This window comes from Myxine glutinosa, chromosome 1 (genome assembly GCF_964187855.1).
Source record: "Myxine glutinosa chromosome 1, kmMyxGlut1.1, whole genome shotgun sequence".
Classification (NCBI taxonomy): Eukaryota; Metazoa; Chordata; class Myxini; order Myxiniformes; family Myxinidae; genus Myxine; species Myxine glutinosa.
This window is the reverse complement of record NC_136261.1, coordinates 392,806,088-392,832,870: the sequence shown is the minus strand read 5'-3', so window position 1 is coordinate 392,832,870 and position 26,783 is coordinate 392,806,088. Positions and strand designations below refer to the sequence as shown.

General features: G+C 43.8%; 1 protein-coding gene across 2 annotated transcripts in view; it reads right to left on the bottom strand.

Annotated features, from left to right (window-relative positions):
* The window catches only part of LOC137416578 (uncharacterized), a 177,726-nt gene that overhangs the window by 8,903 nt on the left and 142,040 nt on the right, over positions 1 to 26,783 (bottom strand). For both annotated transcript variants that reach the window (XM_078770304.1, XM_078770305.1), the window contains exon 2: positions 2,572 to 3,004. In XM_078770304.1, the coding sequence (XP_078626430.1) occupies positions 2,572 to 3,004 (433 nt within the window). The remainder of the gene's footprint in view (positions 1 to 2,571; positions 3,005 to 26,783) is intronic.

The window sequence follows — 26,783 nt, the reverse complement described above, 5'->3', positions numbered from 1 at the left end:
AGATGGTGGATAAGAGAAGATAAGAGATGGTGGATAAGAGAAGATAAGAGATGGTGGATAAGAGAAGATAAGAGATGGTGGATAAGAGAAGATAAGAGATGGTGGATAAGAGAAGACAAGAGATGGTGGATAAGAGAAGATAAGAGATGGTGGATAAGAGAAGATAAGAGATGGTGGATAAGAGAAGATAAGAGATGGTGGATAAGAGAAGATAAGAGATGGTGGATAAGAGAAGATAAGAGATGGTGGATAAGAGAAGATAAGAGATGGTGGATAAGAGAAGATAAGAGATGGTGGATAAGAGAAGACAAGAGATGGTGGATAAGAGAAGATAAGAGATGGTGGATAAGAGAAGATAAGAGATGGTGGATAAGAGAAGACAAGAGATGGTGGATAAGAGAAGATAAGAGATGGTGGATAAGAGAAGATAAGGGATGGTGGATAAGAGAAGATAAGAGATGGTGGATAAGAGAAGATAAGGGATGGTGGATAAGAGAAGATAAGAGGTTTTACCCAATACTGCACATAGATGGTCGATGTCCAAACTACAGTTATTGAAATTTAGTTAATTACAACTTAATTACAAGGTTTAAATAAACATTTCCGAATTAAATAATTCTTTTATTTCGAAGAAAGACCAAATTATTGTTAGAAAAAAGCAATTTCCACATTGTGTTCATTTTATCGACCAGTGGGTTGGAGTTTGTTTTCAAATGAAAATTTTCTTTTTTTTAACGTTCTCATTGTTCAACCAAATATTTCAAAGATATAAAGAATTATATGATGAATTTCACTGTTTAAACAAGGATAAGAGATTGATCAGCTGTCTCCGTGTGCAGCCGGCCTGTTCAAGAGAACTAAAAGTCCAAGAAAAACATGGCACGCCATCGCAAATCCCCACGCTTCATACCCAAAACAAATTTGAAAGATGGCAACAAGTTCCACCAGGAATGACCCAATATCAAATTTTGAGGGTTTCCTTTCCATTTGGCCGGTGATGCTAAATTCTGGGGCATGAACCGGGAGTCAACGAAAAAGGTTATACATTCCATGTGTCCTCAATGCTGATTGCATATACAAGTTAACATTTAAAAAAAAAATTTTTTTATAAAAAATTTTTTATGCGCCTCTAATGACATTTTTTGCTATTCCACCTTTTGGTATTGGTATACTATTTTTACCCTCACCTGACGAGAGGGTATTGCATTTGAGTCCGTTTGTTTGGCCGTCTGTTTGTCCGCACAGAATACATATGATTTTCTGTGCAACTGTTGGTCCGATTGACAGGAAATTTTCACCATAGGTGTCACTCCACCTGTAGAATTTTTCTATTGTAATCATGACGTCATATGTCACGTGGTTCGGCCGCCTTCATGGAAAAAAAACAAAAAACTTTGCACCTCTATATCTCCGAAAGGGCTCAACAGAAAAAATTGAGACATGGCTCATTGTGAAGAACTCTCCCTGGGGAATCAAATATGTTAATGATCTCATAGGTGCCTCCATTATGACGTCATAATTCGAAAAGTACAAAACTTCATCCGATCAAGATGAAATGTCGAGCATAATCTCGGAATAAATTAGTGGAGAAAAAAAAATGATGTCATCGGTCACGTGGTTCGGCCGCCATATTTGTTTTAACACAGCCTAAAAAACCACTGAAAATACATCCTGGTGAGGGTATGCAATCTCTGATTGCTCTTTCTTGTTGGTAATGTACCCAGGGGGTGGGGTCAAAATGATATGAAGCTTGCACGTTTTTGCCATGTGGTGATCATGACAACCAAGTTTGTGATTTTTTACACTACCGTTCAGGAAGAGACAGCATGATTGACAGACGGACGGACCGACAGAGCTGATGACAAAATGACTTCGATGAAGCGTCTTCATATTTTCCAAAAAGCGTGGGATAACAAGGATAAGCCTCCCATGGCTAAAGAGAGGTAACAAACTACTTCCTGCATGCAAATAATTTAAATGCACCATTTAACATGGGACACCTCGGAATTTAACAAATTCCCAAACTCGAATTCCCAAAAAAGAAAAAAAAACAGGCAATTGGCCCCAATTTTTCAAATGCTGTGAGCAAACTTTGGTACATCACGGGTGATGAAGGTTGTGGTCAGGTTTCATCGAAATTGTTTGTGTCGTTCTAATGTGGGTGGATGGGGGGGGGGGGAGGTCAAACCTGGACCCACTTTGACCCTGGTAGACCCTCTGAGATCTCGATTTTTTTTATGCCGTGAGAAAACTCGAGTTCCAACACACAAAATGTAATCTTAGCCAAGTTTGGTCACAATCCCATTAGCAGTTTCATAGAAGATGTTCCAAGTGTTCACGGACAAACTGACCACTCAACATCCCATAAGCTCCCCGGAAAAATGTTCCAGGTGAGCTAAAATTTACCTTGTGCCCATATCAAAAATCCATTCATATTAAACAAGACAAGGCTGCACCAAAAGAGATTATACAAGTTTCAAAGATACAAAAAAAAATGGCAGAAGATCAAGATATGTGTTGACATGTGATGTTGTGTATAAAAAAATATATATATATAAATATATCACACACCAGACGTGGGTCTTAAACCATCATCCTGAGAGCGAAGGCTGCAGACATCATTGAAACCGATTCCAGAGAAACCAGAAACGTTGTCGAGCTGCACATTTTGGAATCCGAATATCTTTTCACAGAAACTGGAAAGTTCCAGAATACCATTCTCCAAGTTGATGAAAATGCTTCCCAAAAGCGAAGAACCTGCAATCTGGACATGTTGCGGCTTCGAAAAAGAATTCATAAATTTACAGAAGTCAGCATACATCGCAAATTGAAATTTCTCTTTGGCGAGAGAGAGGAGTTCGGTCCGCAATGGATCTGACTCAGTACAAGCTCGAATAACCTTCTGATTCTCAATTCCAAGCGTATCAATCACTGCTTGGGCTGTTTCTGCTCTCAGGCCTTGAGACTTGAGCCACACCAAGAAGCTCTCCATTTCACCGATGACCTGCCAGGGATACAATCAAAACCTGTGTTAAACACAGAAAAGTTATACATGCTATTTTCCTGACGAAGTTTGGAATTTTTGTGAGTTATTTCCATTGACAATCCAATCAATTATTATCCAATAAATCCGGGCATATGCATCCAGTTTGTTCACCCGCTGTGCCCCATTTTGTAAGTTTCCTTATCAATCAGCATCTCACGAATGTGAGTTTTTATATACCGAGACAAAGATAATCCCAGAGCAAACTAGGAGACCATTCAGCCCATTATGCTGCGCCGAATCAACACCAGACCAACTTTATCTGCAAAAACGATGCAATTTCATTGGGGGAATGAGGGGATGAATGTGGATGAGATGTGGCACGGCCAGGGATTTCCCAAGCGCATCAAATACAAATGGAGAACTACCTTTATGTTAATTATTTAAATTTAAAAAAGAAAAAGCAATATTCATATGTGTGTACATACATGTATATATCATGGTTCTTGAAAGTATTGTGAAGGCGATTTGCGTTACAAAATATTCAAGTATATAATTCAATTTAAATGAAGGTTTAAAGGTGTAAATCTTACTATAATTCATCAAATATCCGTCTGTCCGTTCGAAGGTACCGCAAAAATGGCCGAACCGATCGGAACGATATTTTGGGTGGTTAATCCTGGGACCCCTTCGAGTAAAATAGGCTGTATTGTTTTTCCAAGTTTTCCAAGTTTTCCAATTTTCCAAACATGATGGAATAATATTTGCCGATATGAACAGTGATGTGGCTTTTGTTGAAATTCTTCAAATGCCGTTTAGATTTTGATGAGAATTACGAACCTGCAGCGAATCCGGAAGTGCACAGATGATGGCAATGCACGGGTTTGACAACATCCCAATACAAGTCATTCATTTGTCATGTTAAATCGTTAAACGTTAATCGTGTGAATCGTTTTGTTCAAGGATAAGCCTCCCGTGGCTAAAGGCATGATTGGAATTGAGTGAATACAGGTACGATTTTGAATTCGTAATTGTGTTCACCCAACCGTATGGAACTTCACATCAGGATTTAAATAATTGTTTGTCACAAATGTTGTTGAAAGTTCATTTTTCTTATTAATGCTATTTAATTTGTGATTGGAGTTATGCTGTTTGGAATGAAAAAAGAGATATCGAGTTCAAGTGAATGACGAAATGCAGTGACAGTTTTACGTTCTAAACGTGAAATTTGCAGATCACCATATACAGATTCGCCACAAACCCACGATCGATGTTTCTTCATGTGAACGTACCCGTTTGTTTGCGAATGGGCACGTTTTTCAAGGAAGTCCTTCACGAACTTGCTGTCCATGTCTGACGTGCGACTGAATGTGCCACAGGAATGTGGATTTTATTGGTTTCATGCTTTCGCATTCGCCGTTTCTGCATTGTCTGTTTGCTTATGGCCGCCCACCCGTGCTTAGCACGGGTTCCTCACTGGTTTAAGAAATTCAAGGTTTACCACCATTTATCCACCGGCTATTGCACCACCTTATCATTCTAACACCGTGGTTCCCAACCTGGGACCCATGGCCCCCTGCGGGGGGGAGGGGGCATGGTGTATTTCTCCGGGGGCCACGGGGTAATTTTAACCATACTAAAAATTAAATATTGTTTTTGGTTTTTTTTGACATTGTTTTGACTTTGATATTGTTATGTTTTTTTTCCGATTGCAGATTTGACGTTGTGGCTTCTGGGAGGAAAAAAAAGAAAGTATCTTGACGAATACATAAAGCTTGGATTCACGTCCATTACCGTGTCTGACCAAGAGAAACCACAATGTGTGCTGTGTCACAAGGTTTTGAGTACTGAATCCATGAAGCCATCCGAGTTGAAGTTGCACCTCGAGACAAATCACGCACAACATGTAAAGCAGGATCCCGAATTTTTCAAGCGGCATGAAATAAATTTAAAGCGACAGAAGTTGCATGAGGGAGGAGCTTTTCAACAACAAAATGTTGCAACTGTCCAGGCTTCTTATGAAGTTTCTCTTGAAATTGCAAAGAAGAAAAAACCCCACTCGATTGGGGAGACACTCATCAAGCCTTGTACCCTCCTCATTGTCGAACGGGTTCTCGGCAAGGCAGAGGCTCGCAAAGTTGAACAGGTGTCTTTATCGAATAACACAGTGCAGCCTCGTATCCGTGACATGTCGGAAAATGTGAAACAACAGATCATCAATGAGATTAAGGCGGCGCCTTTCGACTTGTATTCTTTTCAACTTGATGAATTGACCGATGTTAGTTCCTGCTCCTGCCATGCTTGGTTCCAAATCCGGATTCCAAGAAAAAGTGAAGATGCTGGCACCACAAGCGAAAGGAACCCACTGTATGAGCACAAGGGGCATTCTTAGGAAAAATGCCAGGGGCACAGAAAAGGCCCCTCTGTGTGGTATGTGCCATGTGGCAAACGATAGAAAAGGCCCCTTAATATGGAATGTGGCAAACGATAGCAAAGGCCAATTTATATGGTATGTGGCAAACTTTGGAAAAGGCCCCTTTATATGGTACGTGTATGGTATATGGTACGTTATATGGTACTATAACGTGTATGTCGATGAAAAGTATTTAGTAAGAGTAAATCCACTACCTGCAAGCGAATGATCTACAAGTTCTTCCTGTTCTATAAGTTTATCATAAACGTCCGTTAATAAGAACCCCTGGAGTGATATGATAAAGTCGGGTTTTGTTCTCATATAGCGTACTATAACAAGATCCTCTTTTTCATAATATGATTTTTCATTACCTCATTTTTCACGATTTGTTTTTATCAATTCCATTTTTACACCCATATAAAATTTATGGGGATTAATCTCAGCCAACGTATTTACATACCTTTCAATGGCGGGTTTGACTGTTTCAACCGCCTCAGCTATTGATTTTGGTTCTGGGGGTGTCAAATTAAAAATTCCTTATTCTAATATGGCCCTTAAATGCTCCATCAGAGTCCTTAATAGAGTATCCAAGCAACTTCTTGTGTTTTTGTGATTTAATATGAGTAGGAAAGCTCCTCTTCAAGACGGTCTTATCACAAACAGTACAATATTTTGTTTCTCGTTTAGGCGGGATCATCGTATGTAAAAGTTTGGTGGTGTGTCTTTTAGACCGAAGATGCCGAGGAAAGCACCTTGTTAAAACGGTCTTAGAACAGACGTCACAATATTTATGGTTGAGATCAATTGGATTTATCAGCTGTGTAAGATTACGTGTGTATTTGTTGGATTGAAGGTGTTTTTTTAAATTATTTTTATATTCATGTTCGCAAACACTGCAATATGTTAACTTCATTTTATAATAACACACTATTTCTTTATATGAAAAATCCAATTTTTTTTTCACAATGTGGAATGAATAAAATTAAAATGTTGGTGTAAATGTCCACCCCAATGCATCAAATAAGTTATGACAAATCTTATCATGAAATTGTTTCCGCTCAATTGTTTTTAAACTGGTAAAATCTTCAACATGACATTTATGATTATGTTTATGCAATAACTGAAATAATAAATATTGTATATTCAGAAAAAAATTTCTGTCTAGTTTTTCAACCTTATCTTTACCATGTTTTTCATAGTATAGTTTTAATAATTTTTTTAAATCGGTAATTAACGCTTGTTCTGAATGAGAAATATCATCTAACCATTTTTTAGTCAATGTTACATATATTAGATTAATATTATCATAATGTTTAATATATTTTAATTCTATTAGAAACATAGTAATATGAAATTTTGTAATGATAGAATATTTTACAATATCACACTCATCATCTATTAAAAGTCTACATGCTTTATTTTCATGCAGCGCATCATAAATTCCATCAGGTATTTTATAATATTGGTTTCCTTGATATTGAGCACTACATTTTTGAAAATGAGAAACTCTATTGTAAATATATTTCCATATTATATTTACTCTCTTATAATCATTATAAGTCATATTAGTGTCAAAGCTTAATTGTTGGTTATTACACCGCAAAGACATTTTAATATGTGTGTTAATCATTTCAAAATCAGATAAGTTTTGATTTTTACAAAATGGACAAGTAATATTAGCGACAGGTTTAGTTTCTTATAAAATATTTATATTCCATAATTTTAATCTTATTATTTCTCTAGCAATATCTAAAAACTCATTTATAATAGATACTGTTATGAATTTGGGTAGAGCAATATCTAGAGCCAGATAGATCTGTATAGGTAGGTATCCGACTGTCGCAATAGGGAATCTGCCCTGTAATAAGTTCTATGTTAGCCCGGGTTGTCATTATAAGCTGTATCGATGTCCCCGCTATGAGGGAGCAGGGCGTGCTAAATAGTGCAGAGATTATGGATAAGATTCCTTTGTTCGTCGTCCCCTCTATCGTAAAACCTGTGTCCCTTATGGCAACGCACTCATTTAAACACTTAGATAGGTCCTTAGTGCGCAACATTAAATAATTCCCCTTCCCTTACAATGACCTTGGAAGAAGACTGACAGGAAGCCAGATCGGGGCACCGCCGGATGGCCTCCTCCAGCCGCACCACCAGCTGGCCTAGCAACATCGCGTGACATGAGCTATAACCATGCCCAGGAGGACTGTGATTGGTTGGCGTGGAAGGCACGAACCTGGAGCGAATCAGCACGGAAGGCACGAGGAGATTCGGCAGACGGCAGTAAGCTACGAGGCTCTTGTTGGTAGCGCGCCAAAACTGATGACACATGCCAAGTTACAAAAGGACTTGCTGGTGAGATTCTCTCGTGGCTTCGCTGTGGGTATTGAGTCGAGCTGGTTCTTCGCTTTCCGTTCCTGTCGCTTTGTGTTGGAGATCGACCTCGTGTGGACATCGCTAGCCCTGCGTTGGACCTTTGGTGCTTTTGGCTTGTCGTGGTGCTCGGTGCTTTTTGGTGCTTTCAGTGCTGCGAGCAGACTGGAACTCAGGTGCGACTGGCGAAGGGCTTGCAGCGAGGCGCTCGGTGAGGCCTGACGGCGCGCAAACAGGCACGCATCGAGGCCTGTTTCCCGCCGACATCAAAGCCGTGGCGGTCTTGCGCACTTGGAGCCGACGATTCCTTGACGACTGACAGATAAGGCTGCACCCCACAGAACATTGCACAACATTTTATTTTTATTAATTCATTTCCCCCTTGCTGTATCCGAAGTGCGATTGGGGACGTCCCGATTAGGACATTTTATTTATCATCGCGTATTTTCCTGTCCTGCTATCCTTGTAAATAAATCCTTGTATTATTTTCCATTTCCATTTAAACCCGGATTCCCGTTTGAGTTCATTCCCTCGACAGGTACCCGCTTTGCCGCTTCTCCTCTTCCCTTCTTTCTCCAGTGCTTTGAAAGCAAAATCCGTATTTGGTCGTTGCCTCCATTAAAGCCGTTCGGTCCCCCGCGAGCCCTGGTATTAACCGAAGGGTTCGCGCGACAATACTTTCTTTTTAAAGATTGGATTATGTGTGTCCATCAATGATAATGGATTGGATAAAATTGTTTTATATTTTTGTTTCAAAAATCCAGTTCGCGCAATCTACAACAATTTATCATTAGTCATGTTTTGTAGTGTTTCTTCAACATTTATAATATTTACCTCAATATCGTTTGATGTTTCATTATGTCAAAATTAAATCTTATTTCATTTTTCATGAAGTACATCAAATTCCATGTTAAATTTATTCATTATTTCAATATTAATTTTAATAATATCTATTTTTTTTATTTAAGTTATTCATTTATATTATAATTCTCATGTTTTAAATTAAAAATTCAATTTTTTTTTCAGAAATTATATCTATTGTTGTGGTTTTTATAACCCTCCACTTTGTAAATATCTGTAATATTCCCTTATAAATAATCCCCTGTAAATATTCCCATTTTTGGTGTGAAGGTCAAAGGTCGCACCCTAGTTAGGCCAGGAGCAACACGTAGCACACCATAGGCTTCTTCTTTAGTGATTTCATTAGTATGTGTTTCAGGTTAGGATCTGTTTCCAATAATTGAATCTGCGTTGCATTAATCAAATAACCTGGGCCCCTTTTTCCAATCCTATTCATTTTGCGGCTTTACCCTCTCCAAATTGTATTACGCGCCTCTACCAGCCGCAGCCGCCTCAGCGTTCGCTGCCTTTTGGTTGTTCCTGCCCGCCGCCATAAGCCACGTGGCAGAGTGGGAGAAGAAGGGAGGAGCGGCCAGGAACATAGGCGTGGCCCCATCAACGCGTCACGAGGGGAGGCACCAATGAACCCTCGTGACCAATCCGGGCCGAGGCGTGTTCACGAGTAAGCGGACGCGGTTTGATACGCGAGGCTTGTAATAAAAGCGCCGTCGCGGACTACTTCGAGAGGAGATGATCGGGACATGCAGGAGATGCGCCAGGGAGAGAGAAGGAGTCAAACCTAAGAGAACAGCGCAGAGACGGCGGAAGATAAAGAACACTGCGCAGAGGATCGCTTGGAACGATCGTATGATACGAACTGCCGTTTGGTTTTGAGGGCGTTCGGCACGCTAAACGTATGCAGCATCCCAGCCCCTCGCCTTTGTGAGGTCCGGTCGCACGCCGACGATACGCGAAGCTGGCTGCCGTTCTTCGCCCGCGGACCCGGAGCCTGGAGGGATCCCATCGCCTGGAACCATCTGCCTGGACCTTCCTCCCCTACCAGCGACCATTCCGTGTGAGTCTGTCTGTTTGTCCTGGGGTCGTGATAAGTTAAGACTGTTTAGATAAGCTTGCCCTATGTCCTTTTATTTCCTTCTTTTGTATATTCTTGCCTTTCGTTTCCTCTTTTAGTGTAGTTAATAAATCATATTTGTTCTTTCCTTACCTTTTGGTTTCCTCTGGTCCGATCGTCTTTGTCTTTTCCCCATTGAATATACGTGGCACGATTAGAACCGCTCAGAATCGGGTTAGTTTTATTGCTAACGGCTCGAGCTTCGGATTTCTAAACCGCTCGGCAATCTTCCATCTTGTCCGTGGCTCGAGCAGAAGTAGCGCCCTGCTTTGCGGCGAGGTTGCGAAGGTATCTGGGACCCCATTGTCCAGTCACCCTGGTCAACCTCAACCCTGCAAAGGAGCGCGATATCTTCTAGGACTCGGACGGCCAGTGTAATAGACGAGGGGATTAAACCCCCCTCGGTAAGGGGAGCGCCGTATTCTGAGATCCGTAACAATTGGTGTCGGGGAGTGGGATTTGAAGCCCGAACCAAATTTTAATCCATCGGAAAAATTTGGTCAATATTACGAGCGGCCGAAATTTTATTATAATATCCAAATTTATATCGTGCCATGGATGGTCAAGGCGATCGGATGCCGGTAGAGGAGAATGAGGAGGTAAATAAGGAGTTGGAGTCGACCCAGGACCCCAGGTAAAAGGTGGGAGTAATGCAGGAGGAAAGCAAAGAAGGTGCGGTAGCGGGGGTTGCAGGTGCACAAGATGGCGGCGCCTCGCACGTGGTCGTGGCAGCGCAGGGTGGCGGCACCTCGCACATGGCAGCGAGAGCCGAGCCCACTGTACCAACGTTTAAGGGCATACAATCATGAGCGCCTTAATGGTCAAGCATGATGAAAAAATGAAAGAAATTAATGAGGGGCTAGCAGGGGGGCAGACCAGGTGTGAGGCAAAAGAATTGGAGATGGAGGTTAACCGCAGGTCGAGCGGGAAAGGCACACGGGTATGCGATGAGGTAACGCGACTCAAGGAGCGCGGGTTGAGCGAGGCAGAGCAGAGTGCGGTTAAAACGACCCAGGGTATGGGGAAGCCGGCGACCGCCGAAGTGGGAGAAAAAAATATTAATAGAGCCAGCGGTCGTCGAGGGAAAGGAAAAAGAAATTAAAACCGAACAAATAGTAGTGGAAATTGGAATTGAAGAGACGCCGGACTGAGAAGAGCACTCGTGGGGTGAAGGAATGGAAATTGTGCAAAGTCCATGTTCGCATCATGATGTTGTGCTGCATAACCCGAATAAAGATTTGCAGGTGGTGTTGGAACGAGGAGGAAGAAGCGTCCAGGTGAGTCGGGCTGTATATTGTGCGGGGAGATTTTGCAGGAGAATGTTTGGCGCGAGAGGGTTTTCCGCGTGCTTGGGATCGCGAAAGCACCCAGGCGTTTGTGGGAGGTCCGTGGTGCGGTGTGAATAGCAATGGCGCGCGTGTGAGGAAAAGGTGTGTGAAGGTGGACGGCGCGCGTGTGCGAATGGCGCGAGAGCGCGAGAGTGTTACCGAGTGCGAGGGAGAGTGCACATCGGAGTGTGGAAGTGGAACGACGAGTGATACAGAGAGTGAGATGAATGAGGAGCGGGTGCAAGGATGCACACTTGGAATGATTGAGGGTGTGCGAGGAGGCACACTTGAGTTGGTGGTGGAGCGCATGATGGGGAGTGTTACAGGGGATGTAACGGAAGAGTGCACGCCCGTGGTGGTTACGGAGTACGTAGCGGGGGAGAGTGCACGCGAGAAGTGTGCGAACAGCGAGTGGTGTGCAACAGAGTGCGGTGGTGGAATTGACGGAGTGTATGGGATGTTTGAGCAAAGAACGTAACAAGTGGTGTGAGCATGTACAGGGAGCATCGACGTTAACCGGGACAGCGTTCAGACCAACGTTTAGCCGACGCGAGCTCCCGGTCCGTGCCGGGCGGTGGGTGCTGCGAGAGCCGGCGGGGGATCGGTGTCGCGTCGCTCCTGCTCGGAGCGTCGTGCACGGTTCGGGCCGGGCCCCGCCCTGCACGGTCGACTTTGCCAGGCAAAGCGACCGACCCGGATCAAGGGGAGGGAGGATGGGTCGGAACGGCGCCCCCTTGTGGTGGCGGCGCTCCACCCGGGCAAGGCTGGGCCATCGCTCATGGCAGCGCAAGGCGTTGCGTAGGGATGGTGCCTTGAACCTTGGCCCGACGAAACCTCCTCCCCTGAATCGAATGCCGGACGGACCCAACCTGCAGGAGACCAAACCACCCGTATTCATTGCTCGGCTTTGCGAAGCCGAGCTTTGATGATGTAATGACGCACCGAGGCTCAAGATAGTGGACTGGATAACGATAGTAATGGTGATAGTGATGGCGAATGGTAGCTTTACCATTCACCTCACATTCTCCGGAGCAAAGGAGCTATAGTTTTATGGGGTATGGCGGTGGAAACCAAGCCAGGGAGGGTTTGGATAATGTTAGGGTTTAGAAATGACCATAGGTAACGTTAGATTTAAGTAGCGACATCATACCTGTAGTAGGGGACGTAGGTAGATTAGTTTGGATGATAACGACGTGGCATGTGCAATAGTGTAAGGGAAGACGGGAAGCACTAAGTTAGAGGGAAAACCAGGTAGATCAGATGATGCAGTGTGTGTGCAGGAAGTGATTGAGCAGAGTATTGTGAAAGGTGTGATTGTGCGTTGTATTGAATGAATGCGCTTGCAGGGAAGGAGGGTGCAAGTGCCACCAGGTGTGTGGGCACCAGGTGTGCAAGTGAAGTACATGTGAATGAAGAATGGTTGTATAGAATAGCTGGTATGGAATACATGGAATATGGAATAGATGGTCTGGAGTGAATGGAGCATGGAGTAAATTGAGTATGGAATGGATGGTGTGGAGTGAGTAGTGTGGAATACGTGGAGTGGATTGTATGGTGCAAAAGGGTGGATGGGGAAGATGGACCCCTTCACGAGTACCCGGGGAGGGTAGTTTAAAAGTAGGTAGCGGGAGTAGGTAAATTGTGGTGGAGATTGACATCTGTGGTGCGTGTAGAAGTAAAGAAGCGTGTGATTGGTGCATGAGTAAAGTGGAATGGCTGGGCGTGTGGCCTGTTAGTGAGAAAGATTAAATGGGCACTCCGCCACTGTTAGTATGTCGGCCAGGTGAGGCCGCAGGTCGGCCCTGGGAGCCAGTAGTTGTTTAATGGGGCCCGAGGATCCGGAGGACGGACCCGGGTAGCCCGACGCCAGAGAGGGTGGTTGGGGGTGAGGGCGCCAGAGGGCCTTCCCCAGGTAGGTTAGGGTAAGGAGCAGGTAAGCTCGGGAGACAAGTGCAGTGGCGGAGGTGTGCAGGTGAGCAGACCTGCTGGGACCGCCACACGACCCAGCCCGGAAATTGTGCGAGGGCACAGGGAGTAGAATCGGGGGAGTGAGACCCCAAATTGGTGAGCACCACAGTTTGGTCAATGGGAGTTCGGTTTTTAGAACCACATAGAGTAAGATGGCCAATGGTTTGGCAGGGAAAGACCCCGGGTAGTGTAAAGTGTGTTAAAGTCACTTAGAAGGTAGTTTAGGACTGGAAGTCTCTTCGCACCATCCGCATCCACTCACCAAGGTGACAGGACTCCACACCACCGGTTTATGCAAATGTCTGGTATGTAAGACGCATCATGACGTGGGTGTGACATTGTGCTTGTTATGTTCCATCTCTTCCTCCTTAGGAGGGATTGATGAGAAATTGGGCTTCATGGCAAATTTGGTTCGAGGGATTGTGGACGAATTTGGAATCAGGGGAGATATGGGGAAGACAAGACGATAGCGACGGATTTGTAAATTGTGTAAATACAGGGTAGGGGCAAGGGTAGATTAGGTGACAGGGGGGGAACGTACGGTAGGGACGAGCTTTCTCCGCTCGCTCTCCTGCGCACCTCACCTCTGCATTACCTTGTGTTGATGTGTACCCTTGTGCCCCACTAACCCTGCTTTGTCTTCCTTCCCCACTCATGGACCGTGGTCTTTGTGTGCTGAGGGGAAAGTGCGCAGATGCCTGCAGTTGTGTGCTCGCACCCTCGCTTCTGCCTGCCTGGACCGGTACCACACTTATGGACCGCATGTTGTTGTGGCCGAGCACCACATTCATGGACCCCACGTTTTGGGGCCTGGCACCTCTGCTGGGGACCGGCTATTGTGGCCAGGAGATCTTGCTTGCGGACCACGGTAAAGGTGGCCCCTAAGCCGTGCAGGTGGACCACCTAAGTTGGCCCCTGCTGGCCATAATTTAAAAAGTGGACGCGTTTTGTGCCTTTTTTATTATTATTACCAACTCGGCAGCAAGCAAGAAGTCGTCCAGAAACACCGGCCCAGCAGGGAAGACGTCATCTGCTGATCATTATTGAAATGTAATGACTGTGCACCGGATGGTGCTTTTGGTGCTTTTTGTGCATATTGGTGCTTTGGTGCTTTTCGAATATTGATGCTTATTGGTGCTGGTGGTATCGGTGCCGTGCAGTGTATGTCTTTCCTCTTTTCAAAACATCTTCTTTTGTTTCCCAAAAGACAGGTCCTGGGTTCGCGTTGTAAATACCAAGTTGTGTCTTTGTAAATAATGCTCCCCACCGTCAATGTTTAGCTGGAGAATTAATTCTGTGATTCAGTTATTCTGTGGGCATGAATCTGTTAGATAGAATGCAAAGCAGCAGGCGGGACATACTTAGTTGTTTTAAAAATGTCGCACTCAGGGTGAAGTTAATAGTACAGGGTTACCACACCTGAGTGTCACACTAAGTTAAAGTTCTTCCGGGCTGAGACGGCCCTGTAGGTAATGAGGGTGCAGTGTTGTGGTTTTTAGAACCCTCCACTTTGTAAATATCTGTAATATTCCCTTATAAATAATCCCCTGTAAATATTCCCATTTTTGGTGTGAAGGTCAATGGTCACACCCTAGTTAGGCCACGAGCAACACGTAGCACACCATAGGCTTCTTCTTTAGTTATTTCATTACTGTGTTTCAGGTAAGGATCTGTTTCCAATAGTTGAATCTGCGTTGCATTAATCAAATAACCTAGGCCCCTTTTTCCAATCCTATTCATTTTGCGGCTTTACCCTCTCCAAATTGTATTACACGCCTCTACCAGCCACAGCCGCTTAAGCGTTCGCTGCCTTTTGGTTGTTCCTGCCCACCGCCATAAGCCACGTGGCAGAGTGGGAGAGGGAGGAGCGGCCAGGAACAGAGGCGTGGCCCCATCAACGTGTCACCAGGGGAGGTACCAATGAACCCTCGCGACCAATCCGGGCCGAGGCGTGTTCACGAGTAGGCGGAGCGAAGCGGACGCGGCTTGATATGCGAGGCTTGTAATAAAAGCACCGCCGCGGACTACTTCGAGAGGAGATGATCGGGAGATGCAGGAGATGCGCCAGGGAGAGAGAAGGAGTCAAACCTAAGAGAACAGCGCAGAGACGGCGGATGATGAGAACACTGCGCAGAGGATCGCTTGGAACGATAGTTTGATACGAACTGTCGTTTGGTTTTGAGAGCGTTCGGCACGGTATACGTACACAGCATCCCAGCCCCTCGCATATGTAAGGTCCGGTCGCGCGCCAACAATATGCGAAGCTGCCTGCCGTTCTTCGCCCACGGATCCAGAGCCTGTACGGATCCCATCGCCTGGAACCATCTGCCTGGACCTTCCTCCCCTACGAGCTGCCATTCCGTGTGAGTCTGTCTGTTTGTCCTGGGGTCGTGATAAGTTAAGACTGTTTAGATAAGCTTGCCCTATGTCCTTTTATTTCCTTATTTTGTATATTCTTGCCTTTTGTTTCCTCTTTTAGTGTAGTTAATAAATCATATTTGTTCTTTCCTTACATTTTGGTTTCCCCTCGTCCGATCTTCTTTGTCTTTTCTCCATTGAATATACGTGGCACGATTAGAACCGCTCAGAATCGGGTTAGTTTTATTGCAAACGGCTTGAGCTTCGGATTGCTAAACCGCTCGGCAATCTTCCATCTTGTCCGTGGCTCGAGCAGAAGTAGCGCCCTGCTTTGCGGCGAGGTTGGCGAAGGTATCTGGGACTCCATTGACCAGTCACCCTGGTCAACCTCAACCCTGCAAAGGAGCGCGATATCTTCTCGGACTCGGACGGCCAGTGTAATAGACGAGGGGATTAAACCCCCCTCGGTAAGGGGAGCGCCGTAATCTGAGATCCGCAACAATATATATATTTTTAGAAATATTTGAAATTTGGGAATTTTTGAAATTTATGAGAAAATCGCGAAAATCGGGAAAATGTGGAATTTGGGAATTTTGGAAATTTATGAAAAATCGCGAAAATCATAAAAATCTAGAAAATCCGAAATTTAATTTAATTAATTAAAATTTTCTGGGTGTGTCCCAGCTCTCTCAATTCCTTCCTACTCATGTGGCAAACAATAGAAAAGACCGCTTTATATGGTGTGTGCCATGTGGCAAACAATATAAAAGGCCCCTTTATATAGTGTGTGCCATGTGGCAAACAATAGAATAGGCCCCTGTATATGGTGTGTGCCATGTGACGAACTATAGAAAAGGCCCCTTTACATGGTGTGTGCCATGTGACGAACTATAGAAAAGGCTCCTTTAGATGGGGTTCACCATGTGACAAACTATAGAAAAGGCCCCTTTATATGGTGTGTGCCATGTGGCAAACAATCGAATAGGCCTCTTTATATGGTGTGTGCCATGTGGCAAACTAGAGAAAAGGCCCCTTTATATGGTATGTGCCATGTGACAAACCATAGAAAAGGCCCTTTTATATGGTGTGTGTCATGTGGCAAACAATCGAATAGGCCCCTTGATATGGTGTGTGCCATGTGACAAACGAGAGAAAAGGCCCCTTTATATGGTATGTGCCATGTGTCAAACCATAGAAAAGGCCCTTTTATATGGTGTGTGCCATGTGGCAAACAATCGAATAGGCCCCTTGTGTGTGCCATGTGACAAACCATAGAAAAGGCCCATTTATATGGTGTGCGCCATGTGGCAACCAATCGCATAGGCCCCTTGATATGGTGTGTGCCATGTGGGAAAGAATAGAAACGGCCCCTTTATATGGTGTGTGCCATGTGACAAATAATTATAGAAAAGGCCCCTTTATATGGTGTGTGCCATGTGATAAACAATAGAAAAGGCCCCTTTATATGGTGTGTGCCATGTAACGAACTATAGAAAAGGCCCCTTTATATGGTGTGTGCCATGTGACAAATAATAGAAAAGGCCCCTTTATATGGTGTGTGCCATGTGGCAAATAATAGAAAATACCCCTTTATATGGTGTGTGCCATGTGACACACAATAGAAAAGGCCCCTTTATATGGTGTGTGCAATGTGACAAACTATATAAAAGGCCCCTTTATATGGTGTGTGCCATGTGGCAAACTAGAGAAAAGGCCCCTTTATATGGTGTGTGCCCTGTGGCAAATAATAGAAAAGACCCTTTTATGTGGTGTGTGCCATGTGACGAACTATAGAAAGGCCCCTTTATATGGTGTGTGCCATGTTACAAACAATAGAAAAGGCCCCTTTATATGGTGTGTGCCATGTGACAAATAATAGAAAAGGCCCCTTTATATGGTGTGCCACATGGCAAGCAATAGAAAAGACCCCTTTATATGGTGTGTGCCATGTGACAAACAATAGAAAAGGCCCCTTTATATGGTGTGTGCAATATGGGAAACAATAGAAAAGGCCCTTTTATATGGTGTGCGCCATGTGGCAAACAATCGAATAGGCCCCTTTATATGGTGTTTGCCATGTGACAAACTATAGAAAAGGCTCCTATAGATGGGGTGAGCCATGTGACAAACTATATAAAAGGCCCCTTTATATGGTGTGTGCCATGTGGCAAACTAGAGAAAAGGCCCCTTTATATGGTATGTGCCATGTGACAAACCATAGAAAAGGCCCCTTTATATGGTATGTGCCACGTGGCAAATAATAGAAAAGCCCCCTTTATATGGTGTGTGTCATGTGACAAATAATAGAAAAGGCCCCTTTATATGGTGTGTGCCATGTGACGAACTATAGAAAAGGCCCCTTTATATGGTGTGTGCCATGTGACAAATAATAGAAAAGGCCCCTTTATATGGTGTGTGCCACATGGCAAATAATAGAAAAGACCCCTTTATATGGTGTGTGCCATGTGACAAACAATAGAAAAGGCCCCTTTATATGGTGTGTGCCATGTGGCAAATAATAGAAAAGACCCTTTATATGGTGTGTGCCATGTGACAAACAATAGAAAAGGCCCCTTTATATGTTGGGGGTGCCCTGTGGCAAACAATAGAAAAGGCCCTTTTATATGGTGTGTGCCATGTGGCAAACAATAGAAAAGGCCCTTTTATATGGTGTGTGCCATGTGGCAAACAATAGAAAAGGCCCTTTTATATGGTGTGTGCCATGTGGCAAACAATCGAATGGGCCCCTTTATATGGTGTGTGCCATGAGGCAAACAATAGAAAAGGCACCTTTATATGGTGTGTGCCATGTGGCAAACATTAGAAAAGAACCCTTTATATGGTGTGCCATGTGACGAACTACAGAAAGGCCCCTTTATATGGTGTTTGCCATGTGGCACATAATAGAAAAGACCCCTTTATATGGTGTGTGCCATGTGACACACAATAGAAAAGGCCCCTTTATACGGTGTGTGCAATGTGGGAAACAATAGAAAAGGCTCCTTTAGATGGGGTGTGCCATGTGACAAACTATGTAAAAGGCCCCTTTATATGGTGTGTGCCATGTGGCAAACTCGAGATAAGGCCCCTTTATATGGTATGTGCCATGTGACAAACCATAGAAAAGGCCCTTTTATATGGTGTGCGCCATGTGGCAAACAATCGAATAGGCCCCTTGATATGGTGTGTGCCATGTGGGAAACAATAGAAACGGCCCCTTTATATGGTGTGTGCCCTGTGGCAAATAATAGAAAAGACCCCTTTATATGGTGTGTGCCATGTGACAAACTATATAAAAGGCCCTTTTATATGGTGTGTGCCATGTGGCAAACAATAGAAGAGGCCCTTTTATATGGTGTGTGGCATGTGACAAACAATAGAAGAGGCCCTTTTATATGGTGTGTACCATGTGGCAAACAATAGAAGAGGCCCTTTTATATGGTGTGTGCCATGTGGCAAACAATAGAAGAGGCCCTTTTATATGGTATGTGCCATGTGGCAAACAATAGAAGAGGCCCTTTTATATGGTGTGTGCCATGTGGCAAACAATAGAAAAGGCCCTTTATATGGTGTGTGTCATGTGGCAAACAATATAAAAGACCACTTTATATGGTGTGTGCCATGTGGCAAACAATAGAAAAGGCCCTTTATATGGTGTGTGCCATGTGGCAAACAATAGAAAAGGCCCTTTTATATGCTGTGTGCCATGTGGTAAACAATAGAAAAGGCCCCTTTATATGGTGTGTGTCATGTGGCAAACAATAGAAAAGGCCCCTTTATATGGTGTGTGTCATGTGGCAAACAATAGAAAAGGCCCCTTTATATGGTGTGTGCCATGTGGCAAACAATAGAAAAGGCCCTTTATATGGTGTGTGCCATGTGGCAAACAATATAAAAGGCCCTTTTATATGGTGTGTGCCATGTGGCAAACAATAGAAAAGGCCCTTTTATATGGTGTGTGCCATGCGGCAAACAATAGAAAAGGCCCTTTTATATGGTGTGTGCCATGTGGCAAACAATAGAAAAGGCCCTTTTATATGGTGTGCGCCATGGGGCAAACAATCAAATAGGCCCCTTTATATGGTGTGTGCCATGTGACAAACTATAGAAAAGGCTCCTTTAGATGGGGTACGCCATGTGACAAACTATATAAAAGGCCCCTTTATATGGTGTGTGCCATGTGGCAAACTAGAGAAAAGGCCCCTTTATACGGTTTGTGCAATGTGGCAAACTAGAGAAAAGGCCCCTTTATATAGTATGTGCCATGTGACAAACCATAGAAAAGGCCCTTTTATATGGTGTGTGCCATGTGGCAAACAATCGAATAGGCCCCTTGATATGGTGTGTGCCATGAGGCAAACAATAGAAAAGGCACCTTTATATGGTGTGTGCCATGTGGCAAACAATAGAAGAGGCCCTTTTATATGGTGTGTGCCATGAGGCAAACAATAGAAAAGGCCCCTTATATGGTGTGTGCCATGTGGCAAACAATAGAAGAGGCCCTTTAATATGGTGTGTGCCATGTGGCAAACAATAGAAAAGGCCCTCTTATATGGTGTGTGCCATGTGGCAAACAATAGAAGAGACCCTTTTGTATGGTGTGTGCCATGTGGCAAACAATAGAAAAGGCCCCTTTGTATGGTGTGCCATGTGGCAAATAATAGAAAAGGCCCCTTATATGGTGTGTGCCATGTGGCAAACAATAGAAGAGGCCCTTTAATATGGTGTGTGCCATGTGGCAAACAATAGAAAAGGCCCCTTTATATGGTGTGTGCCATGTGGCAAACAATAGAAAAGGCCCTTTTATATGATGTGTGCCACGTGGCAAATAATAGAAAAGACCCCTTTATATGGTGTGTGCCATGTGACAAATAATTATACAAAAGGCCCCTTTATATGGAGTGTGCCATGTGACAAACAATAGAAAAGGCCCCTTTATATGGTGTGTGCCATGTGACACACAATAGAAAAGGCCCCTTTATACGTTGTGTGCAATGTGGGAAACAATAGAAAAGGCTCCTTTAGATGGGGTGTGCCATGTGACAAACTATGTAAAAGGCCCCTTTATATGGTGTGTGCCATGTGGCAAACTCGAGATAAGGCCCCTTTATATGGTATGTGCCATGTGACAAACCATAGAAAAGGCCCTTTTATATGGTGTGCGCCATGTGACACACAATAGAAAAGGCCCCTTTATACGGTGTGTGCAATGTGGGAAACAATAGAAAAGGCTCCTTTAGATGGGGTGTGCCATGTGACAAACTATGTAAAAGGCCCCTTTATATGGTGTGTGCCATGTGGCAAACTCGAGATAAGGCCCCTTTATATGGTATGTGCCATGTGACAAACCATAGAAAAGGCCCTTTTATATGGTGTGCGCCATGTGGCAAACAATCGAATAGGCCCCTTGATATGGTGTGTGCCATGTGGGAAACAATAGAAACGGCCCCTTTATATGGTGTGTGCCCTGTGGCAAATAATAGAAAAGACCCCTTTATATGGTGTGTGCCATGTGACGAACTATATAAAAGGCCCTTTTATATGGTGTGTGCCATGTGGCAAACAATAGAAGAGGCCCTTTTATATGGTGTGTGGCATGTGACAAACAATAGAAGAGGCCCTTTTATATGGTGTGTGCCATGTGGCAAACAATAGAAGAGGCCCTTTTATATGGTGTGTGCCATGTGGCAAACAATAGAAGAGGCCCTTTTATATGGTATGTGCCATGTGGCAAACAATAGAAGAGGCCCTTTTATATGGTATGTGCCATGTGGCAAACAATAGAAAAGGCCCTTTATATGGTGTGTGTCATGTGGCAAACAATATAAAAGGCCCCTTTATATGGTGTGTGCCATGTGGCAAACAATAGAAAAGGCCCTTTATATGGTGTGTGCCATGTGGCAAACAATAGAAAAGGCCCTTTTATATGGTGTGTGCCATGTGGTAAACAATAGAAAAGGCCCCTTTATATGGTGTGTGCCATGTGGCAAACAATCGAATAGGCCCCTTGATATGGTGTGTGCCATGAGGCAAACAATAGAAAAGGCACCTTTATATGGTGTGTGCCATGTGGCAAACAATAGAAGAGGCCCTTTTATATGGTGTGTGCCATGAGGCAAACAATAGAAAAGGCCCCTTATATGGTGTGTGCCATGTGGCAAACAATAGAAGAGGCCCTTTAATATGGTGTGTGCCATGTGGCAAACAATAGAAAAGGCCCTCTTATATGGTGTGTGCCATGTGGCAAACAATAGAAGAGGCCCTTTAATATGGTGTGTGCCATGTGGCAAACAATAGAAAAGGCCCTCTTATATGGTGTGTGCCATGTGGCAAACAATAGAAGAGGCCCTTTTATATGGTGTGTGCCATGTGGCAAACAATAGAAAAGGCCCCTTTGTATGGTGTGCCATGCGGCAAACAATAGAAAAGGCCCTTTTATATGGTGTGTGCCATGTGGCAAACAATAGAAAAGGCCCTTTTATATGGTGTGCGCCATGGGGCAAACAATCAAATAGGCCCCTTTATATGGTGTGTGCCATGTGACAAACTATAGAAAAGGCTCCTTTAGATGGGGTACGCCATGTGACAAACTATATAAAAGGCCCCTTTATATGGTGTGTGCCATGTGGCAAACTAGAGAAAAGGCCCCTTTATACGGTTTGTGCAATGTGGCAAACTAGAGAAAAGGCCCCTTTATATAGTATGTGCCATGTGACAAACCATAGAAAAGGCCCTTTTATATGGTGTGTGCCATGTGGCAAACAATCGAATAGGCCCCTTGATATGGTGTGTGCCATGAGGCAAACAATAGAAAAGGCACCTTTATATGGTGTGTGCCATGTGGCAAACAATAGAAGAGGCCCTTTTATATGGTGTGTGCCATGAGGCAAACAATAGAAAAGGCCCCTTATATGGTGTGTGCCATGTGGCAAACAATAGAAGAGGCCCTTTAATATGGTGTGTGCCATGTGGCAAACAATAGAAAAGGCCCTCTTATATGGTGTGTGCCATGTGGCAAACAATAGAAGAGACCCTTTTGTATGGTGTGTGCCATGTGGCAAACAATAGAAAAGGCCCCTTTGTATGGTGTGCCATGTGGCAAATAATAGAAAAGGCCCCTTATATGGTGTGTGCCATGTGGCAAACAATAGAAGAGGCCCTTTAATATGGTGTGTGCCATGTGGCAAACAATAGAAAAGGCCCCTTTATATGGTGTGTGCCATGTGGCAAACAATAGAAAAGGCCCTTTTATATGATGTGTGCCACGTGGCAAATAATAGAAAAGACCCCTTTATATGGTGTGTGCCATGTGACAAATAATTATACAAAAGGCCCCTTTATATGGAGTGTGCCATGTGACAAACAATAGAAAAGGCCCCTTTATATGGTGTGTGCCATGTGACACACAATAGAAAAGGCCCCTTTATACGTTGTGTGCAATGTGGGAAACAATAGAAAAGGCTCCTTTAGATGGGGTGTGCCATGTGACAAACTATGTAAAAGGCCCCTTTATATGGTGTGTGCCATGTGGCAAACTCGAGATAAGGCCCCTTTATATGGTATGTGCCATGTGACAAACCATAGAAAAGGCCCTTTTATATGGTGTGCGCCATGTGACACACAATAGAAAAGGCCCCTTTATACGGTGTGTGCAATGTGGGAAACAATAGAAAAGGCTCCTTTAGATGGGGTGTGCCATGTGACAAACTATGTAAAAGGCCCCTTTATATGGTGTGTGCCATGTGGCAAACTCGAGATAAGGCCCCTTTATATGGTATGTGCCATGTGACAAACCATAGAAAAGGCCCTTTTATATGGTGTGCGCCATGTGGCAAACAATCGAATAGGCCCCTTGATATGGTGTGTCCCATGTGGGAAACAATAGAAACGGCCCCTTTATATGGTGTGTGCCCTGTGGCAAATAATAGAAAAGACCCCTTTATATGGTGTGTGCCATGTGACGAACTATATAAAAGGCCCTTTTATATGGTGTGTGCCATGTGGCAAACAATAGAAGAGGCCCTTTTATATGGTGTGTGGCATGTGACAAACAATAGAAGAGGCCCTTTTATATGGTGTGTGCCATGTGGCAAACAATAGAAGAGGCCCTTTTATATGGTGTGTGCCATGTGGCAAACAATAGAAGAGGCCCTTTTATATGGTATGTGCCATGTGGCAAACAATAGAAGAGGCCCTTTTATATGGTATGTGCCATGTGGCAAACAATAGAAAAGGCCCTTTATATGGTGTGTGTCATGTGGCAAACAATATAAAAGGCCCCTTTATATGGTGTGTGCCATGTGGCAAACAATAGAAAAGGCCCTTTATATGGTGTGTGCCATGTGGCAAACAATAGAAAAGGCCCTTTTATATGGTGTGTGCCATGTGGTAAACAATAGAAAAGGCCCCTTTATATGGTGTGTGCCATGTGGCAAACAATCGAATAGGCCCCTTGATATGGTGTGTGCCATGAGGCAAACAATAGAAAAGGCACCTTTATATGGTGTGTGCCATGTGGCAAACAATAGAAGAGGCCCTTTTATATGGTGTGTGCCATGAGGCAAACAATAGAAAAGGCCCCTTATATGGTGTGTGCCATGTGGCAAACAATAGAAGAGGCCCTTTAATATGGTGTGTGCCATGTGGCAAACAATAGAAAAGGCCCTCTTATATGGTGTGTGCCATGTGGCAAACAATAGAAGAGGCCCTTTTATATGGTGTGTGCCATGTGGCAAACAATAGAAAAGGCCCCTTTGTATGGTGTGCCATGTGGCAAATAATAGAAAAGGCCCCTTATATGGTGTGTGCCATGTGGCAAACAATAGAAGAGGCCCTTTAATATGGTGTGTGCCATGTGGCAAACAATAGAAAAGGCCCCTTTATATGGTGTGTGCCATGTGGCAAACAATAGAAAAGGCCCTTTTATATGATGTGTGCCACGTGGCAAATAATAGAAAAGACCCCTTTATATGGTGTGTGCCATGTGACAAATAATTATACAAAAGGCCCCTTTATATGGAGTGTGCCATGTGACAAACAATAGAAAAGGCCCCTTTATATGGTGTGTGCCATGTGACAAATAATAGAAAAGGCCCCTTTATATGGTGTGTGCCACGTGGCAAATAATAGAAAAGACCCCTTTATATGGTGTGTGCCATGTGACAAACAATAGAAAAGGCCCCTTTATACGGTGTGTGCAATGTGGGAAACAATTGAAAAGGCCCTTTTATGTGGTGTGTGCCATGTGGCAAACAATAGAAAAGGCTCCTTTAGATGGGGTGTGCCATGTGACAAACAATAGAAAAGGCCCCTTTATATGGCGTGTGCCATGTGACAAAAAATAGAAAATGCCCCTTTATATGGTGTGTGCCACGTGGCAAATAATAGAAAAGACCCCTTTATATGGTGTGTGCCATGTGACAAACAATAGAAAAGGCCCCTTTATATGGTGTGTGCCATGTGACGAACTATAGAAAAGGCCCCTTTATATGGTGTGTGCCATGTGACAAATAATAGAAAAGGCCCCTTTATATGGTGTGTGCCACGTGGCAAATAATAGAAAAGACCCCTTTATATGGTGTGTGCCATGTGACAAACAATAGAAAAGGCCCCTTTATATGGTGTGTGCCACGTGGCAAATAATAGAAAAGACCCCTTTATATGGTGTGTGCCATGTGACAAACAATAGAAAAGGCCCCTTTATATGGTGTGTGCCATGTGGCAAATAATAGAAAAGACCCTTTATATGGTGTGTGCCATGTGACAAACAATAGAAAAGGCCCCTTTATATGTTGGGGGTGCCCTGTGGCAAACAATAGAAAAGGCCCTTTTATATGGTGTGTGCCATGTGGCAAACAATAGAAAAGGCCCTTTTATATGGTGTGTGCCATGTGGCAAACAATAGAAAAGGCCCTTTTATATGGTGTGTGCCATGTGGCAAACAATCGAATGGGCCCCTTTATATGGTGTGTGCCATGAGGCAAACAATAGAAAAGGCACCTTTATATGGTGTGTGCCATGTGGCAAACAATAGAAAAGAACCCTTTATATGGTGTGCCATGTGACGAACTACAGAAAGGCCCCTTTATATGGTGTTTGCCATGTGGCACATAATAGAAAAGACCCCTTTATATGGTGTGTGCCATGTGACACACAATAGAAAAGGCCCCTTTATACGGTGTGTGCAATGTGGGAAATAATAGAAAAGGCTCCTTTAGATGGGGTGTGCCATGTGACAAACTATGTAAAAGGCCCCTTTATATGGTGTGTGCCATGTGGCAAACTCGAGATAAGGCCCCTTTATATGGTATGTGCCATGTGACAAACCATAGAAAAGGCCCTTTTATATGGTGTGCGCCATGTGGCAAACAATCGAATAGGCCCCTTGATATGGTGTGTGCCATGTGGGAAACAATAGAAACGGCCCCTTTATATGGTGTGTGCCCTGTGGCAAATAATAGAAAAGACCCCTTTATATGGTGTGTGCCATGTGACAAACTATATAAAAGGCCCTTTTATATGGTGTGTGCCATGTGGCAAACAATAGAAGAGGCCCTTTTATATGGTGTGTGGCATGTGACAAACAATAGAAGAGGCCCTTTTATATGGTGTGTGCCATGTGGCAAACAATAGAAGAGGCCCTTTTATATGGTATGTGTCATGTGGCAAACAATAGAAGAGGCCCTTTTATATGGTGAGTGCCATGTGGCAAACAATAGAAAAGGCCCTTTATATGGTGTGTGTCATGTGGCAAACAATAGAAGAGGCCCTTTAATATGGTGTGTGCCATGTGGCAAACAATAGAAAAGGCCCTCTTATATGGTGTGTGCCATGTGGCAAACAATAGAAGAGACCCTTTTGTATGGTGTGTGCCATGTGGCAAACAATAGAAAAGGCCCCTTTGTATGGTGTGCCATGTGGCAAATAATAGAAAAGGCCCCTTATATGGTGTGTGCCATGTGGCAAACAATAGAAGAGGCCCTTTAATATGGTGTGTGCCATGTGGCAAACAATAGAAAAGGCCCCTTTATATGGTGTGTGCCATGTGGCAAACAATAGAAAAGGCCCTTTTATATGATGTGTGCCACGTGGCAAATAATAGAAAAGACCCCTTTATATGGTGTGTGCCATGTGACAAATAATTATACAAAAGGCCCCTTTATATGGAGTGTGCCATGTGACAAACAATAGAAAAGGCCCCTTTATATGGTGTGTGCCATGTGACACACAATAGAAAAGGCCCCTTTATACGTTGTGTGCAATGTGGGAAACAATAGAAAAGGCTCCTTTAGATGGGGTGTGCCATGTGACAAACTATGTAAAAGGCCCCTTTATATGGTGTGTGCCATGTGGCAAACTCGAGATAAGGCCCCTTTATATGGTATGTGCCAT